Below are 19803 nucleotides of genomic sequence, written 5' to 3'. Positions count from 1 at the left end.
ATATATATATATATAAAAGCAGGTATGTCTTACATGATCTCATTATCTTCAGGAGCCTGGAAAAAAATATTAGTTACCATGCTACATGATAGAAATCAGGCAAAAAAACCCAATTCTTATTGTCATACCAGCAAATGTAAAGGTGATGTTGTGGGACCTTTGGCTGATATCTTCTCCCAGAGACCTCTCCGAACATAATGAACAGTGGTCCCGGCAATATTGAATGTTCCTGAATGCTCTATCTTCCAGTCACTATTGATTGACTGTTTTCCAGCATCTCGAAGAGCTGCAAAATATATGAAAAAAGACCAATACAAAAGGTGTCTGTTCAGTAGTGATTTGGGCCTCCTTTCACTTCCTGTTTGGATAACTTAGCACATGGATGAAATCACCTCACTGTGTTGGCAAAGATATTTGTGGATTTTACTCTACATGAATTTCAATTGGAATATGCTTCAGAAACAGTTTCTGGAAGAAATGCTTGGCAAAACCATGTGTGTTTAACACTACTTGAAGTTAACATCAGTGTTTTAATGCCTGAAGAGACTGACAGGCTCCAGTATAATTCATAATTTGATCACTGAATTAATTTAAGGCAAAGGCAACCATTCTCTGTTCCCAGTGTGGTCATTTCTATAATACATAAAGGCATGGGAAACAAAATTTCCACAAGACACTCTTCAGGATTTGTGGAATTAGGCTAAAACTTCAAAAAAATTCTAGGTCAGAAATCTGTCCTCTCTAATAACTACATTTGCCTTTTTCTCCACCTTAGAATGTGACAATACTACTGTCATCCTACCTAAACATTTATTTTATACATTTTCATCACATAATTTGATGCTTCTAACAAACAGGAGGAACTTGTTATTTTTGGCTTAATCATTCCTCTTGTTGGCCTAATTTATATTCAAAAGCATCATCAAGTCAGGTAAGATACACTTCATACATTGAGAACACAGGATTTTACAGTGTAAAGATTCACAGTCTTCTAGAGTTAACAGAATAGATTCTTCTGTGAAAGATTTATAATTTTATTTTATTTTACTTTATTTTCTTTTATTTTGTTCAGATCAGGTCTGAATAATCACGTGAAGTAGAATATACTTGAAGTCACCTTCTGGACAAGAAGTTTTACACATTCCTCTTCATTGAAATTTCATGTTTGGCATCAGACCGTTGTAAGAGAACCTCAGCAGTTTAAGCCTGTCCAAAATTTTTTTTTTTAAGTTGTAAGTTAATGTGAGTCACTCCTGTAATCATCCTCTCTCCTATTCATATTTATACTGTTATGTTTTGTTTCTATGGGAAACAATGGCAACAGGTCTATGATCAGGCAGAAATCCAATTGTGTGCAACCAATCCACCACTGATGTGTAGCACTGCAGCACTGTGCAACGAATTTTAAGACTATAAAATCCATTAATGCTCTGTACTAAAAATAACCAGCGATTTTACAAGATTTAAAAATTGATATCTTAGGTTTAAACATTCAGTCATTAATGGTAATTAAGTTCTATTTAGTGCTTAAACTGTAGGGGCCAATCCTCTTCCCAGTGGAGAAACAAAACAAAACAAAAGCGCTGGGGTCCAGCCGGGTCATGCTGCTCAGATGGAGCAGCATCCTCTCCCTGGAGGGCAGCAGACCTTGCATCATTTTTTCTTCTCTTTAAAATGAATATGTGTGCCACAGCACACAGACATGTGCAAGGGACTGGAATCCCAGCCCCAGAACACAGAAATATGCCAGATCTTGCATTTTCTGCTTTCAGATTCCTCACTTCAGCCACTGGGGTTAGGTGAAGTAAGAAAGGGCATCCTCAAACCTAAAATTTAGGCTTGGATTCAGGTGGTCCAGCTTCTGTTCTAGACTCAGTCACACCCCATATTGTAAGTAAGTTCACTGAGTTTTATTCCACACCACACACATACTCCCACTCTGCTTAGCTTTTGATAGAGGAGGATTTCCCGTACAAAGTCATGCAATAGAGGAAGAAAATTCAGCACACAAGTGTATCCTCTCTCAGGCAATAAAACAAATTGAGCAACACATCTACAACTGAAAGGACAAACAAAGAGAACTTGGACTGGGAAAACCTACTGCAACTGTAACCAAGACCAAAATTTCAGTGCTAAACCAAGGAAACTAATTGCAAGGGTCTCTCTGCAGAGAATAAAATAGCCATCACCACAGTGACGACTCCAATCTATTTTTTAATTACTGTACCAGGGATATATAGTTCTCCAATTTTAATCAGTGTGAGAGGCTACACAGCCATAGAGACGTAACATTTCACAGTTCAGCTACTGCATCTCCCACTGCTTAGTGGGGAGCAACAGCGCCCTTGTCCTGGTCCTCCACTTGGAAATCTGTGCCTACTAATCTTTTTACTGTTTTCCATAGAAAACTGTAAAATACAACACTGTTATATTAACTTTGAAATTTTTGCTTAATTTGAAATTGTCAGACTTTACAGAGAGGTTAAGAAAAAAGGCATTTGTATCAAAATAAGAGGGAAGTTGACATCTTTGTGAATTATAAATTTTACCTTTTGCTCTGTGCAAAATTTAGCCATACTCTCCAGAAAAGTACCAAAACAATGTCATTTCGAATGACCCTTGTTCTTCTCAAGAAAATACAAAAAATATCTGAAATCCAATTCTAAATGAGAGTACCTTCACTGATACCTTTTGTCATGGAAGTAATTGTCTCACTCTCATTCAGGTTATCAAGCATTCCATTCAAGTCATCTTAAGAACATTGAGATTTGAGATTTGAGATTTGAGTAATTTTTTGAAAATTTTAACAGAGGTGAGGCTGACTGGTTGGTAGATCCCAGGGTCCTCCTTACTATCCTATTTAAAAATGGTGCAATATTTCCTTTTCTCCAATCACGGGGGACTTGATCTGACTGCCATGACTTTTCAAATATGCTTGAAGGTGGCTTGGCAACTACATGAGCCAGTTCCCTCAGGACTCTGGGATGCATCTCATCGAGTCCCATATACTTGCGCATGTTCAGGTTCCTCAAGTAGTCCCAAACCTCACGTATGATGGAAGGGACTTCATTCCACCAATCCCTGCCTTGTCATTTAGGGACTTGAGAGATGTAGGAAGGGTGTTTACCATTGAAACTAAGGTAAAAAACGGCTGAGTACCTCAGCCTTCTCCATGTTAGTTGTCATTGGATCTCCTGTCTTATTTGTCAGGATGTGTGTTTATGGGTGTCTGTGTGTACATTTTCCTTAATCTTCCTTTTATGACCAACATACCAGTAGAAGCCCTTATTATTCTCTGCATGCCTTGCCAAATTTAGCTCCAACTGTGCCCTAGCGTTCCTGATCTCATGCCTACACATCTGGGCAGCATCCCTGTGTACTTCCCAGGATACATATGCCTATGCATTTCCTTCTTACACTTTTGACCAGGAGATCCTTACTCAGTCATGCTGGTCTCCTGCCTTCCTTGCCTGTTTTCTTACATATGCGAATTGAGAGCTCTTCTAATCTAGGAAAAATGGCCCTAAAGAGCTGCCAGCCCTGTTATGCTCCTTGATCCCTGAGGGCAGTTTCCCAGAGGGTCTCAGTGGACTCTGGTCTCTGCTATGGGACCAGCTCTTCAACTGTCTTCCCCTGAAATCAGAAATTACACAGGATAAGGATTTGGTCCAAGGTACTTCAAAACTATTAGCATTGTCAAAAATGAGGATTCAAAATTTTCTACTATTTGTCAGACACTATCTGCTTCCCCACGCCCTCCTCCCCATGTGGTCCAACATGCTTCTTTTTTTACTAGGAAACATATTGCATAAAGGAAATCAGACAGAACACAACACACCTACGGACTTGATACCTATAAGAGAATTGGCAATTATAATGTCATGCAGCATTAAACTGCAGGTTCAAAGGGTCTATATCCCTGAAGCAGCTTGATCACCTTTTTGAGAATAATGATATAGCTAATCTACTTCTTTATTTCAGCTGAAAATAAATAAGTTCTCTTATTTCCAATTAGCACAGAAAAATTTCAGGTTTTAGATTGTAAGTCATTTGTACAGTTATATACCTTTAACCAACTAACTCATTATGGAGCCTGGACCTGCCACACCATTATACAACTGTCACATGAATAAGCTCTCTAATTTCAAAGCCTAGGGTATCTCTTATACAAAAACATTATAATCTTCCTTTTTGTAACCTACATGAAGAACTTTTTTTAAAAAACTTTTAACACCTGCCAAATATAAATGAAAATTTAGCAACAGAAAAGGCACTATTTTAGACCACAGGAATCTAGATAATGCTTGAAACAACTTTTTTATAGCTGTTCTTACAATAAATTTTTCGAAGTACCTGACAATGAACCATGTCTCATGTTAACATGGTTATAAACAGACAGGGTTATCACTGCTAGTTTACTCTTTAAAAATAAGTCTCAAAATTCTTTCCTAAAATAATGAATTCTAATTCCAAAATTAGTAAGTATATGCTTTGGGAAATATTCTCTAATTAAATAAACACTCCCCCCCACCCCAATACTGCTACAAATAATTCCTATTCCTGAATACTCTATCGATGAAAGAAGAATAACAATCTGTTACGCATTTTCTCATATAACTTCAGTAGGGAGGAATACCTAATGTTTGGCTATATCACTGGTCCCACCTCCCAACAGGGGAGAAGAGACAGGTCAGACCTCAACAGATCAATCCATTCAGTAAGTGCAGTTGCAAGTTATATCTTATCTTTTCTCCTAGGATGACAGAGCTCCTGTTAGTGTGGTGTATGTTGATATACCTCAGATAAAGATGGTACCTCAGGTGTTCAGGTAGAACTCCTCTGAAGATTTGCTTCAACAGCACAATCACTCAATGATGCTACTGATGTGGGCTGTAGTTTTACTAATCACTTTAGGAACATTATTGCAGCTTCCAGATCATAGTGACCCTGCTTTCTGACCACCAAGTAAAGCTAGAGAAGAGCATTTCATTTTAGCTCCCTCCGTATTTGACCACTGCTGTACAACAGGGATCAAATCTTCCCTCAGTTTAAATTAGCTTCTACTTTGTAAGCCACAGCTCTCAGTGTTCATCAGACTAAATCATGGTTATAGCTATCTCTCTAATTATACAATTATTAATTGTATAATGAGCTATATTATTTAAAAACCTTAATCCTAAAATGTGTATATAACCGTTAGCAAAATAGAAATAGTGTTGGTCTGTATTGACTCATGTCAAGTACAGAAATGCAGAGCGCGAGGTGCTATGCAACATAAAACTAGCATACAGAACTGTAAGATAGGAAACAAATCAGAAACATGAAAGAATTTAATCTGTATTACAAAATCACAGTATTTTGAAGAATATTGTTTCTAAGGTGAAAGACCTATGCCTTCTCCATAAAACTTTTATCATGTAACTTCTATTCAAAAATATTCCTATTCAAAATGTTACTCCTTTTCAATTCAGTTTTTTATGCTTCCAGAATAAATCTCCTATAAGTGAAGAAAGTTTAAATACCTGCCACTAGTAAAGGAAAAAAAAAAAGGTGCAACAACACAGGTTTTAATTCAAAATACTGTAACAGACCTGTTCCTGGTTCTCCATAAAGGCTTCACAAAAAAATATTGCAGTGAAACACTAGCTGATCCTCATTCAGACTGACATTAGTGAAATTATGATAAGTAAAATTAAAATGACAAGCAATTAAGAGTTAATTAGCACCTTTCAAAAATAAGCAGCATGACTGACATTATTTCATGGGCATAAAAAGCATTACATTCTTTTTGCCTTTTGTAAGGTAAGGAATGTATCAGTTTGCTACTCATGAAAAAGGAATTAATTTCCCTAAATACAACTCCAACATTTATTTATTTTTGCATTATTAAAAAATAAAAAAAAAAAATAGTGTTTCTGTTGTCCACATATGTTAACACAGTAGACACAGAAGGGAAAAAAACTTGGAAAATTTGCAAAATATGGCAATGAAACTTCAGTGATTCATTTGACACTCTTATGTATCCATGTCTATGGTCCATTGGGGAGCAATGAAATAATGCAGATCTCTTAATCTCCTGTGATATCTTAACGGGGCAGGTACAGACCCCATGATAAACCAAGAGTCACCCATTGACAACTTAATCTGTCATAATTAAGATTCACCATCTCCAACATTGTCTCAGTTGAAGTACTGAGAATACTCAGGTAAAAAGTTTCTTAAAATCTACATATTACTTATAAGCAGAACTAAGAATAGTGATCAAACCAGGGAATTTTTCATTTCATTCTCCTATTTCTCATGTTAAGTCTCTCTCAATCTAAACGTAAGCAGTGCACGAAATATCACCAATTGTGATATTGCACATATTCACTTAAACCCTGTAACAATAATAGTAACAAATTATACTTTGCTACACAACAGCTTTCGAACTCATTAAAAGAGAAAAAAATTTTTTTCAGTGAAAGACAATTTCATAGAAATGGAAAAACTAAAAAAAAAATTCATTAAGATTAAATTTGTCCATTAAAACATTCAGACAATTGAAAATAATGCAAAAGAATACTTTTCTGCCGCCTTAGTCTAATTCTAGAACATTTTTTTTGACCTTGTTGGTGATTTGCTATATGTTGGTCACAGCATAAAACTCTTTTCACTAGTTTTCATATGAATTATCTTCTTTAGTGCTTTCCATATGAAAAATTGAAAATGTTAAATTATGCAGAATTTTTCTTAAGTCCTCTAGATACATTCTTTGAAACATTCTCTAAACAAAATGAGATGAGACAAAAGTTCAAAATAAAACCTGTCTGAAAAATGGTGCTATAACCATTCTTTCATTTTGTTATTTCTACAAAATTTCTTTAAACATATTCTTCACAGAATTTTTTTCCCACTCAGAGTTTTGTTTAATCACAAAAACATGTTTAGCTAGTACTGTTCAGTGCTGACCAAAACAGGTCACAAACACTAAAATATATGACATTTACCTAAATAACTGTGAGCTGGTTTTTCTTCCACAACTTTGATTCTCCTTGCTCCTGCAGGTATCACCAAAGCTTCCACATAACCTAAACATGAGACCAGATGCCTCAAGTTAAATACAAAAGCATAGAAAAGTACATCCTGTATGTTTTTTCATTTCTTCTATTTCGCTTTTTAAATGTAACAAGTTATAATTTGCATAGCAATGGTTTGAAGGTTCTTGCAAAATGTTGAAAGAAACTATGAAATGTGCATTATGTGTAATATATATACCATGATACACAATTAAAAGAGTATAGCAAAGTAAAACATAAAAAGAACTAGTGAGGCTGAGCAGGTTGGGGCTGGAGCAGACGAAGCTGTCTCTGGCCAAGTAGTTTAATGTCATCATTACCGCCAGATGACCATAAAATAATTCCAGCTTCACTCAGTTTGTAGAGACAAATGATATGGCACTAAAACCCAAACATCCTTCCAGTGTTTAGTTTCTTGTTTTGTTTTGTTTTGTTTTGTTTTTTTACTATTTTGTGCTCCATTTCCCTCCTTGCTTGGAGGCATTCAAACCCTGTTATGAATGGCTTTAGTTTTGAAATCTACTTATTAGTTATTTGCTTTACAATACAATTGCTTCCTTAGAGTGTGGGACTAAGACATGCTGTTGAGCAATTTGTTTTAAGTAAAAAGTGGTGAAAAGGCAATGCAGGTGAAAAACACTTTTTTCAGGAATGTTATAAATAAAAAGATATTTTAGATTATGCAGGTTAACAAAAAGTGGACAGTAAACCAAGTTTTTATTCTGTGTAGCTGTGTAATATTCTGTAACAAAATACTGAGCATTTACAACACATTTTCAATAATTCTGAAACATGAAAACTACATTGGTGCAAAGCAGCATTATTTGTCTTTAATTTCCTTAAGAGGTAATAACACTTTCTAAGTATTGCTGACAGTCCAGCTTCTTGAGAAGGAAAACAACCTATGCAGCTGTTCAGAGTGCAATATCACAATATTGTGGATTGACACAGAACTCTGAATAAACTTGAAAGTGTGTGGATATTCAATTAGCTGTAAAAGAGAGCTGACACATTGTAATTTCTGTTAACAACCACCTTCTTTGTAGTTTTTGATCTTGTAGTCCTCCAAACTCTTCTGTGGTTTGGGATCCCTGCTCAGCATCACCTTCAGCTTAAGAGAGGGCCAGACATAAACATCTAAAGACTATGCCTAAATTTTTTTTTTTTTAAGTACTGTACTTCAGTCTATAATGCATTGAAGTCCTGGATTTTTCAAAGATATACTGTCTGCTTCTAATTACAGTATTTTTTTATGTGATTTACCTACTGTCTTGAAATTCTACACAATTTCTACTCAAGAAACTGAAAGTATAATAGCAAACAAATGCTGAAAACAGTTGGCCAACTGCTGTTTCAAAGAAAAGATTTTTCTTGGAGAGAAGGTATACATGGTTCGTGGTGCACATTATTAGAATTTCAGCCTCTACTGTCAACACTATTGTGCTGGAGCCAGTCAATTATTTTCATTCAAATAATAGATCACAGCAGTGTTTGAAAACCTCATGTTCATTCTGCATCAGCAAATCTATTTGCTTTTTATGATATGTTATTATAAAACAATAAATAATGTAAAGATATAAGACTTCTTCACACATTTGCCTTTATCTTCTCCCACTGCCAGGCTTGTTTAATAACGTTATTCTAGGTAACAGATCATAATTTGGATATTTATTTTGAAGAACACTAACTGAATTTAAACACTATAAGAATTCACCATTTATTTGTTTACTAAAAATATAAAGTTTACTTCACATACTTTTTAAAAATTAGGGTCTCCTTTGAAATAATGTGTGTCTTAATGGAAGATAATTCCTGCATTTTGTGATCAAAACAATTTTCAATAATTTAGCAATAATTAAATTTAAAAATACTCAAGCATTCTTATATTAAACATCTTCTCTTAAAAAAAGTAGATCTGGAGTTCTTGTGAGGAACTGCATAATTTTAAGAAGTATAGCTTTTTAAAGTTCCCAGTGCTTAAAGTAATCAAACAGCTATTGCTTTCCTGATTATTTGAAATAAACAGACTTACCTGCTCCTCTGGTATGGTTAAAATCACCTTTAATAACTTTGCATGACTTTCCATTACCATTGCATACACCGCAATGGTCTTCACGAGCCAGAGATCCTAATATGCCATCACAGCCAAATTTCTGTGGGAGAAGAAAATAAAGCTATTGAGACACAGACCATGTTTTTCATAAAGTTACCTTCAGTGGTGGGCATCTCACCCTTTTGCAAGATGCCGTAACCAACATGATCTAGCCCTGCTCAGAATGAGGGTTGCACTAGTTAATGTGCAGAGATCCCTTCCACAGTAATTTTTTCTACGATTGTATGTGGATTGTTGCGTTCACTCTTCCTATATGATTAGCTAACTCTGCCAGCTGCTCTCCAAGAGGAACACAACCACATTCCCACCTCACTCCGGGGCCTCTGGCACTCCTGAGCCGCTGTGCAGCACATGCCCCACAGGCCCTCCTGCACAGAGATTGCAATGTGTGCAACTCTACTGCTTTCAACTCAAAATATGGGAGGCTCTTTGCCATACCCACCATGGTAAAGTACTGTCTAATGTCAACCTAATGTCTTATTCTGGATAGGACATGAACACATCTAGAATATGTACATGTAAATTGTACTTGTGTTTTGCTAAAAAGCATTCAGTTTAAAACAAATTAATTTTACTCAAGCACCTCCACATCAGTATGTTAGACACACTTCTATCAATAAATATCAGTGGTAGCTTGACAATAGGAATATAGTTAATATCATATGCTGACCCGATATGAAATCAAAGCCTTTCAAAGCCTAGAGAAGTCACCACTGGGTAATCTTGTGCACTGTATAAATGCGTCTGATAAACCCAAAATGTCAAGACCGTTTGACAAATAATGAAGATAAAAGCTAGATTAAAGAGAAAACAAAGGATTTATTTAAGAACAGAAAGGTCTATCAAGGAGCCACTAATTTCCAAGCACATTAAATTGTTATTTCACTTCATGCACAGAAGAGTTCTTCTACCCAAAAAAGTGATACAGATTTCAAAATACTGATTACAGCATAAGGATTCAAAGAGTTGTGTATCCAAAACGGCACACCTACAAGATATAAATACCTAACTCTATAGCTGTAGTCCCCAAAGTTCTTCCTAGTGGGTTGTCTAAGAAGACAGGGTAAAATGTGGAAGACTTTACAAATTAGACTTTCAAATCTGATTAGCAGCTCTCTCTCTGATCCTTGATATGCCAAGAAACCAACTCAGTCTTAGTCAGGTGGGTTTGATTTAAGGCCCTTTTTTGGTCTTTATTAGTCAGTTGTGAAAAGTGAATGATAAAATGGGCGATACATCATCTTTGTGATTAAGCTTGTAAGTGTTACCTGGTGAACTAAAGCCCAAATCAGCAAAGTATTTAAGAGTATACTTGTTGCATGCACTCAGTAACTCAAGAAAGGACAACTATACTTACATATATGCATTTGCATGCATATACACACGTATCCATGCACCTATAAGTTAATTTGTTGAAGTTATTATAGTACCTAGGAATGCTGTTTCTGTGTTAAAGGCTGGGTTTTCTACTGAATTCAATATGTGCAATGAGAAGCAGACAAAGAAAAAAAACAGCCCTGTGGGATTTTTATGTAGAAGAGTTTCCATATGAGGCACTATAAAAGCAACAAAAGAACTTCTATGAGCCAAATGAATTCTGAGGATCAGGAATAGCATAAGCGCTCAGCTTTAATTATCTGTTATTCAGCTCCTTTGGTCTTGGCATATTTAAGTGTATAATTGTGTACTGTTGAAAAAGGCAGAATTAGATATACTTATGTACACCCCATGGCAAAATTTCCCAACCTGTCGAAAGCTGAGGCTTCCCTTAGAAGATGAAATCAGTTATACTCATTTTCCACTCTGTAGCAGTTTGTTATAAGCATCTTTATCATCACAGATACACATTCTCCAAGCTAACCCTTTAGCTGCTTCATATACTGTGTTGCGCTGAGTGAAATTAGCTAAAAATATTATAATATGATACAAAAAGAGACATTCAGTCTTGGTCATGCATATTGCAACAAGCTGTCAAGGAAATAACACACATGCGTAACAAATGCATGCACTTGCATACGTGTGCCTGTGTATCCAGGTTTGAAACAAGTAATTCATACCTGGCATCTACCATCTGCACAGACATCTAACCCATGGGGGCCACAAGAAGTCCCATCCATCACCTTTTCTGTTAGAAGAACAGGTTGATCCTTTCCGACTGGTGAACAGAATAAGGCACATGGCTTTTCTGTAGTAGCAATTGATGGAGAAAAACCACCAAATTGGTAAAAGGTCACTGAACAAATACAGAATTATTATGAACATTATTTTTAAAACTGATATTTGCTTATCTGTGTGGCATGAATCTATGTTAGCATAACAATTCATCTCAGATACAGTGAAAGCAAGATTTTTATCCTTCTCTCAGCTGTTTGAAAAACTCCTTTTCCTGCTAGAGCATACTGGTGGTATAAACTTGGCCTACATAGTACTTATGTCATGTTCATTGTTGCAATTAAGAATATGCACATTACAGTTGTTGGAATATTTCAGTTGTAATCTATACTTTCATTCTACTATATTTTTGCCAGATCATAAATATTGGTTAAAAAAGAAACTTAACACTTTCCAGATCTTCCAACTATGCAGGTCAAAGAGAAAAAAATTAAGTAGTTGAGACACCCAGGGAAGAAAAATATATGGATTTACAAAGTCCACATTAAATAAAAAAGACCTTCTTTCTAAACACCTTTACCAAGGTCAAGCAATTTTCTACTACATTTCTAAAGCATTCTGCAAATCATTTGTAATTTTGAAAGAGAATAAAAAAGTAATAATATCCTATGTATCCATATATTCCTAATGGTCATAATTTATAAATAATGAAGTTTGTATCACCACTGCCAAAGTAATACCAAATAAAATAAACTAAGTCTTCTCTCAATGGTCAACTGAATACAAAATAACATAATTTTTTCATATCTTTATTCACAAGTGTACTCAGAACTTCCTCCTAAATCTGTTGCAGATTTTTGAATGCATAAAGTCAATCCCGAACTTGAAACTGATTTCACTTGGACACTATGCCACTCTGACTTCATATTGACTTCTAGATTCCTGGAGTGCATTTTTATTAGTAAATTAAACAGTTCCTGGAAACGTTCATGGGCACTGGAATTCTACTGTCTATACAGCTGAACTGTAAAGCAGTCTATGCCACATTTTTTTGCGTGTGCTAACTAGCACTAGCTCCGTCTAGACTGGAAATTGCCATCTGCAAAGGACCATTTCCAAAAAGCAGTTTGGATGTCACCATCCTTTTTAGAGTGCAGAAGACTTGAAAAGTACTGACACAGGACTTCTGTGCCAGCAGACTGACACATCAGAGAGTGGTTTGGGTACATTTAATTTACTAAAATTGACAGAGCCTCTGGGTATCTCCAGGGGACTGGTGCAAACAGATGTGATCTCTTTTGCCAATATGTGAAGCCAGTCAGACACAAGGCATGTCCAGCTGAGAAGCGTGAGTCTCTGCCTGAGTTTGTGTGCTCTGCATTTCTGTTAAACTCCTTAAATAGTAATCCCAAGGTTCCCTGGGAGCTTTAAACATGTATCAGCATTTTTTTAAAGGAATACAAGACTAACAAGCTAAACATTATTTTAAGGATACTGAACTCAAAGAGACTGTAAGTCAACACTGGAAAACTTCAATAGACTATAGAAGACCTTATTCAAATACAGCAACTATTTTGGACATAGTGCACAGTTAGTGTCTACTGAAAGCTAAGACTGTAAATAATTAAGGATTTGGGAACAATGTATTTTTGTAATCTTGGAACTCTTTAGCTAGTGTCCACTCTTGTATCTCCTGAGGGACACCTCAAGACAACAGCATCTCTCAGAACAAAGTAAGACTAAAGCAACCATGCATACTGCCTAACATGGGACAGGAGAGTGTCAAGTGTTTTGAACAGATGACTGAATTATTCAAAGTTAGGCTGAAACCTTTTGATCCCTTAGGATATAAATCATGTGTTCCTATGCTAAAATAAAATTTAGAAAAACAAACCAAAACTAATTCACTAGACAAGCACCTATAAAATAGCTGGAGAGAGTTCTCCTTACTATGAAATGAGCTAATATACAAGATTAATGAAAATAGTCTCACAAGTCTTCACTTTGGCACCTTGAGAAAAGTCTTAGAAATAAAAAACCAACTTTGTTTAGCTAGGCATATATTAAAATAAGTTCTTGATAATAAATTCACATTTTTCAGGATTCAGGAAACTAGTTCTCCTAAAATCTACTTTCAATGGTTTCTGATAACTTGTTTCAAGAGTTAAACGGCAATAATGAACTACTTAAAAGGTGGTAACACATACTTACAGTACTCCTGTGTCATTCCAGGCTCTTCTTTATCACCAGTTGCTATGATTTTGTTAATTTCTCAAATTAACTGTTTTCATGACTGAAGTCTTTCTGTGGTTTTCTTGTTTTCTTTTTTTTTTTTTTTATTAAATAAATTACATCATAACAATTTAGACTTGTTTTCCTTTTTTTTTAATTAAATAAATTGCATCATAAAAATTTAGGGAAAATTCAGTGGAATGGCAACTATTGTTCACATTCCTAGCAAGAATTTGGGTAGAATGTTTTGTCTTCTGGTTGCTGATATTTCACACAAACATTATCTTCGCAGATACTCTGTTTGACATCACTATACTTCTACTTGAGTATGCTCCTAACTGCATGGTATCTAAGCAAGTTTGTTACACTGAAGCATGGAAGCATGCATGCAGTATGCCAGGACTTTGCACGCAGTAGCTGTAAGGATTTATAGAAATCTTCTCTAAGTTTGCAGTATGCATTACATATGGATTTCTGCCAAAATCAAACACTGATATGTGAAATACTCAAGTGTTAAGGTAAAAGTGCCCTCTCCTTCCTCAAAAATAGAAGCTTGCAATATTCATGTTGTCTTCTTGGCTTTGTAGGTAGAAGCATAACTGACACATGCATATTTAATGATGTAGCATTCCTCAGGAAAGCTGTATTTCTGAGTCACTTCATACTACATTTCTGATCAAATAGGACAAAACTGATACTGAATTTTGGTTCAAATGTAGTGATTACATATCAAGAAGGACAAATTCAATAGGAATGTAAGATAAAAGATTTCAGAGCATGTGAAAATACCATCAAATCTTGTCTATGAAATAAAAATGACTTACCAAAAATCTTGGGCTTGGGTGGTTTTTTGCTTGTTTGCTTTACTTTTTACCATCTCTCTCGTACTCAAAAACAATACCATCAAGCTGTAAGCCATATGAGCAGATGATAAGAACACGGGAGATGGTTTACGCTTACCATCATCGATGACAGCCTGCCACTGGTGCACGTGCTTCTGATATGAAGATCTGACACTGAAAGCCTGGCACTGCCAGTCCCTGAAGGCAGGCATGCCCGCAGGACAAGAAGGATTTTCACATACTCTATACTGCATTGTGGGACTGTGACACTCTCCTTCAAGGCCTGAACTAGAAAAGATGGCATAAATATCATGCTTTACTATTGGCAATGTTTTGTCAAACTTACAGCACAGTTTTTTTATGCTATACACAAATTAAATTTAAATAGCAGATTTTTTGTTGACACATAACATTAAGAAACCACCAACAAAAAATCAAAATCAAAGAATAAAACATGATTGCTTTCTGTTTGTACTGGTTATATTACTTATAAAGAGCCATAGGTGCTAAACCATATTTTACACTTGGCCCCAAAGAAGCATTAGGACTAGTAGGAGAGTTCAGTAAGGAAAACTTCAACTGCAGGTTTGATATAGTTCAGGTGATTTTTCTCTGGCTGGATGAGCCAAAGTTACCACTGAAAGGAATTAACACCTGCAGATTTGCTACCTCTCCTTTTCTACATCTGTGGTGTTGTGAAGTTTGGACAATATGCTTTGCTGCTTTTTGGTTGCTCCAGTTGTGCTTACAGGTCCTAATGAACAAATGCGAAAGAACAGTGAACTACCAAAACCGGAGCTAATGATTTGGAACCTTGCTTGGAAAAAAAAAAATGAATGAAAGCAAAATTAAGACATCCCTAAATTCCAGAAACACCTTTAAGGCATACAGCTGGAGGTGGCATTTAGATGGCAGGAAATAGGAAAGCATTCTGCATAGCTAAGGCTTCTGTTAAACTACCATGCTTTTGTATAGTCATATCCAAGTTTTGTTGACATTTCTTTATGCAAACTTCTCTTTCTTAATCCTTCTGTCTTTCCTGTCATCATTTTTTTGCCTCAAATTTGTTATATTGTCTTTAATCTTTCTTCATTTCCCCTTTTTGTTCTATTTTTTTCCTATATCATCTACTCTATTCTGTCCTGCCCTGTCCTGCTCTGCCCTACCCCACCCCACTCTACTCTACTCTGGTCTAGACCAGTCTTCTCTACACTTGTGTTCATTACTTCTCTTTACTCTTTTCCCACTTCTGTGCCTATATATTCTACTTCTCTTGGTGTATAAATGACCCATGAAAGAGAGATATGGTACTGAGTGATTAAAAGGAAAGCATATTTTAGCTGATCAGTGAGATATGGTGAAACAGACTCCATTCAAGTCAATGGTAAAACTCCCTTTATCCCAAAAGGCACAGAGTTTTCATTTTCACAAGATATGGAATTTAAATGTTGTTTCCAGATATTCTATCTACATGTCTGTGAAACTGGTAGAGAGACCCCTTTGTAAAAGTTGTAATTCTTTGGCTCTTCAAATGAGACAGAAGTCCATTTTCTCCAGCAAAAAAAAAAAGAAAGTCTAGAATTACACATTGATGTTTTGCAAGTCAAAAATTACAAATTTAATTTTCTGTTGCTTCTTCAGGTGAAGCTTAAAAAGAAAGTTGTATTCTCCCCTTAATATTGTCTAAGCTTTTGACAGAAGCAGAAAAGAGGAAAAATAGTGTTAGCATGCAACAAAAAACCTGAAATATTTATTCTCCTAAGTGCTTTTCAGTATTCATAAAAAATGAATCACTTATGTATAGGACACCTATATCTTAATGGGTTTCTGTACTCATAAGATTAAAGTTCTGTTCAGAAATTCTGATCAACAGTAATGGAAACTTGAACTTGTTTTTACCCAGGGCATTTGCGTTGTCGACTGCTGATTCCAGTGTTGCAAGTACGGCTACAAGTGCTCCATGCGCTCCACTCCCCCTCCATATGCTCCACAAAAGAGGTCCGATTGATACACTCTCCAGCCTTACACCACTGGGTGAAAATTCAGCTCTTAGGTAAATAAATCAAGGCATATGCAAAACAATTCACTGCTCCACAAGCACACAGGGAGCACAACATAAACATTTTGTTCAACACATAGTTTTCATTTGAGTCGGATATATTTCTTCCTGTTGTTCCCCATTGCTTTTTTTATTCTATCCTAGTAAATACAACAGTCAGAGACCTTCCTCTGGCTGAGTGGCCAAGGAGCAGATGCAACTCTTGTCCACAAGCTCGAGTACAAGTTCATTCCCAAGAAACGATGCTTCCTAGAACAGTCTGCTGGAAATGGTCCCCAGATCATGCTGTCTCCTTCATTTCAGCCTGGGCACTGCTTAGGAAAGTGCTTTTGGGTTCAGCCCAAACCCAGTGCAGGGGTCATCCTCCAGCTGAACTGTATGGATGATCACAGCACAGTGTTCAGGGCTGTTGTCACGACTTGTTTGGTTCACTGCTACAGTTCCCACATAACTAGCAGGAACTGCATTGTCACTGACCATCCAGTCACAATTTCAATAGAAGGATATATTACAAGTAATAGAGAAAACGAGATTTTATTCACAACTTGTATTAAAAAAGAGAATGGAAGACTCAATAAGTTAATGTCAAGAAGTCAAGAGAATTTCTGGCATTTATTTAAATAATAATAAACGCCTCAATACTCTTGTATGCATATCTCATTCCTCAGGACTGCTGCAACTTTTCACTGAAAAACTACGCAATCACTATTGTCATGCTCTGTAACCTATGTCCATATCTGGTATAAATCATCATAACTATGCAGAAACCACTATCAACTTATACCAGCCGATTATCTATCCTGTGTATTATGAAATTTCAGCAATTGCAAAGCAATAATGCCACAAGTAGACAATAAACACTTAATGTCATTAACATCGGTAATTTAATCTATTTCTCTTTGCATTTGGAATTATTGGTAAATTATGTTGTCAATGGATAAAGTTCATGAAGAAGTCTTTTGAACAAAACAAACGCAGTCAATAAAGGTCTTCTTCACTTTTAGAATGTATTTCCATTACTTGCAGTGTCTATGCTAAATCCTTGTCTGGTGATCTTTAACTTCACTGGCAGTTTCAAACTGGTCTTCACTGATCAACTGATCTTAAATCATGGCATTACAATGATGACATAATTATACCACCTTTGAAAAGTCTTCATTTAGGATGGCTCCATCATTACATTGGATTTGCAATCAGAAACTACAAATTTTGTAATGCTTTGATGTTTCAGACCAAAAATGCTCATATTTATTTAAAGATACTCCTTCAGATATAATAGGCAAGATGGATTTTTCTCTAGAGATAGCATCTGCCTTGCGCAGAGTCAGAGGGATGCTTATAAATCCTTGACTTAAAAAACAACCAAGTTGGACAGGCTATGCAAATGACATTTCCATCACTTCCTAGGATCCTAAGAGGATCATAAAACAACAATACTCCATCTCTACAATATCAGTAAAATCAAACAAAGTCAGTGGCTTGTGTAATCTAAAGCTCATTTTAGACAGATAATAAAGTAAACAAGAAGAATAATCCCTTCTAATCCTCTGCGATGGTTCACTGATGTTTGCTTTGTTTTTTACTGGTCAACACAAATAAGGTACCTCTGTAGCCCGGCACAAGGCTTAATGAGCTGTTCTAGTTGGAATCAGCACATTGTCTTACCCTTATTAATTACTTACTCCCTACTAGCTAAGCTCTACAATAAAGAGAATGGTGTTACCTTCCCCATTGGACTTTCCCAGAACCTGTGTCACTACCATATCATAATGCTCCCACAAGAATAAAGTTAAAATGAGTCTTCTGCAATGAGTTGCTATTATCACCTTTTGCAATTCAGACATAAATACACAAAACACACACTAATTTCAGGTGCCCAGTTCACGATGGCAATGGTTTCACAATGAAAAATTCTGAGTAGTCTTAACAAGAGGTGCTGCTTTCTTATTCCATACCACAGGCACATCAGTCTCAATGTTAAGAATGCAACATCGAACAAAAGTCATGTCCTTTACTGTCCAGGTATTGACTTCAGACAGAACTACATACATTTATCAGAATCAAAAGATCGCAGCAAATGTCATTATTTTAGAGATATGAAAATGTTAGCATGTAAAATGTTATTATCCGAACATTTTTTCTTACTCAGTTGATTGATTTCTTTACTTTTTTAGGGCGATAATGATGGTCCTGGTGAATGTAATATGATTCAAGGAGCAAATGACTGCTGGGCAGACTGCTGTCAGAACAGTATCATGAAAAATCCCAAGATGTATGCATGCTCCTGCTTTGTTTTCTATTTGAGGTTATTTATCTTCATTTACAGTTACATACAGACATGACAGAGCTTATTCAAGCAGGAAAGCTCTTGAAGGACATTTAATCTAAGTCTGACTTCAGGTGACCATTTAATTTGTCTTCGATGGCATACTTTTAAGGACATTTGTCACTCTTACATGCACTGACACTATAAATATTTCTTTACAAAGCTTATCCTGAAAAGTTTAATGACAAATCTGTATCAGTTCCTTTGATGGGACTATTTCTAAACCTTAAATCATAGATGAAAACTTTGTATATTTGAAAGCTTATGTTTCTGTTTACAGTAAGCAGTGCCACAATGGCATTCCATTCATAAGTAGGACACAAAACCAGAACAAAATTGAAATAAACCAGTGTAAGCATTAAAGCATCTGTGGCTTTGCCTAACTTTTTTTTTAATTCAGTTTTTTTAGGGAAATATACTTTTTAATCATATCTGTATTATATATTACATATAATACATTCAACTATATATGTATGATTTTTATGATAACTGAGGTAAGTAGGAACTTTAAATAAGTGCAAAGACCTATTCAGATTGTTTCCTTAACTGTTAGGTGTTCAATATAATTTATATTGCTTTTTCACCAGAAACATACCCTTCCAGTGTCACAGTCTGTTCCATCCATTGGTGGATCCAGTTTAGTTTTGCATTCCTTCTCACCTTCCACCTTACACCACAAGCCGGTGCAAATGACATGCTGAAAATCAAACACACAGGTAAGCACAAAATCTATCTTATGCAAAATACTTTCTGCATGCAACCCACTAACATTGTCATAAATTTACCGTTTTGATGGTACTGAAGTATGTTTAAAGACAGGTTAAACATGCACAAAACCCAAAGTGGGTAGATTCTTCTTAGACTTTTACTAATCACAAACACATGGAATGAGACAAACTGGTGTGTTGATAGAGAGGGGGAAAAACTCTCTAAGTCTAACCCTAGGGGTCATGGTCTTTGCATATGGCAGATCTGACAAAGCACATAGGAACAACTTTGCCCCATGATGGGAAGCGACCACTGCACAGATACACTCCCTGAAAGGCTGGAAGAGATGTGAG

The 19803-nt window shown here is 35.9% G+C and overlaps 1 protein-coding gene across 1 annotated transcript in view; it reads right to left on the bottom strand.

The window, feature by feature from the left end:
* Positions 1-122: 122 nt before the first annotated feature.
* The window catches only part of LOC104162140 (A disintegrin and metalloproteinase with thrombospondin motifs 19-like), a 44816-nt gene continuing 25135 nt past the window's right edge, over positions 123-19803 (bottom strand). Inside the window, exons 5-11 of the mRNA XM_009700798.1 lie at positions 19338-19439; positions 16257-16387; positions 14476-14645; positions 11229-11356; positions 9091-9211; positions 6990-7070; positions 123-286 (exon numbers count right to left, since the gene is read on the bottom strand). Of these exons, the coding sequence (XP_009699100.1) occupies positions 123-286; positions 6990-7070; positions 9091-9211; positions 11229-11356; positions 14476-14645; positions 16257-16387; positions 19338-19439 (897 nt within the window). The remainder of the gene's footprint in view (positions 287-6989; positions 7071-9090; positions 9212-11228; positions 11357-14475; positions 14646-16256; positions 16388-19337; positions 19440-19803) is intronic.

This window comes from Cariama cristata, unplaced genomic scaffold (genome assembly GCF_000690535.1).
Source record: "Cariama cristata isolate BGI_N322 unplaced genomic scaffold, ASM69053v1 scaffold15815, whole genome shotgun sequence".
Lineage (NCBI taxonomy): Eukaryota > Metazoa > Chordata > Aves > Cariamiformes > Cariamidae > Cariama > Cariama cristata.
Note: the sequence above shows the minus strand (reverse complement) of the source record. Positions and strands in the feature narration are given on the sequence as shown.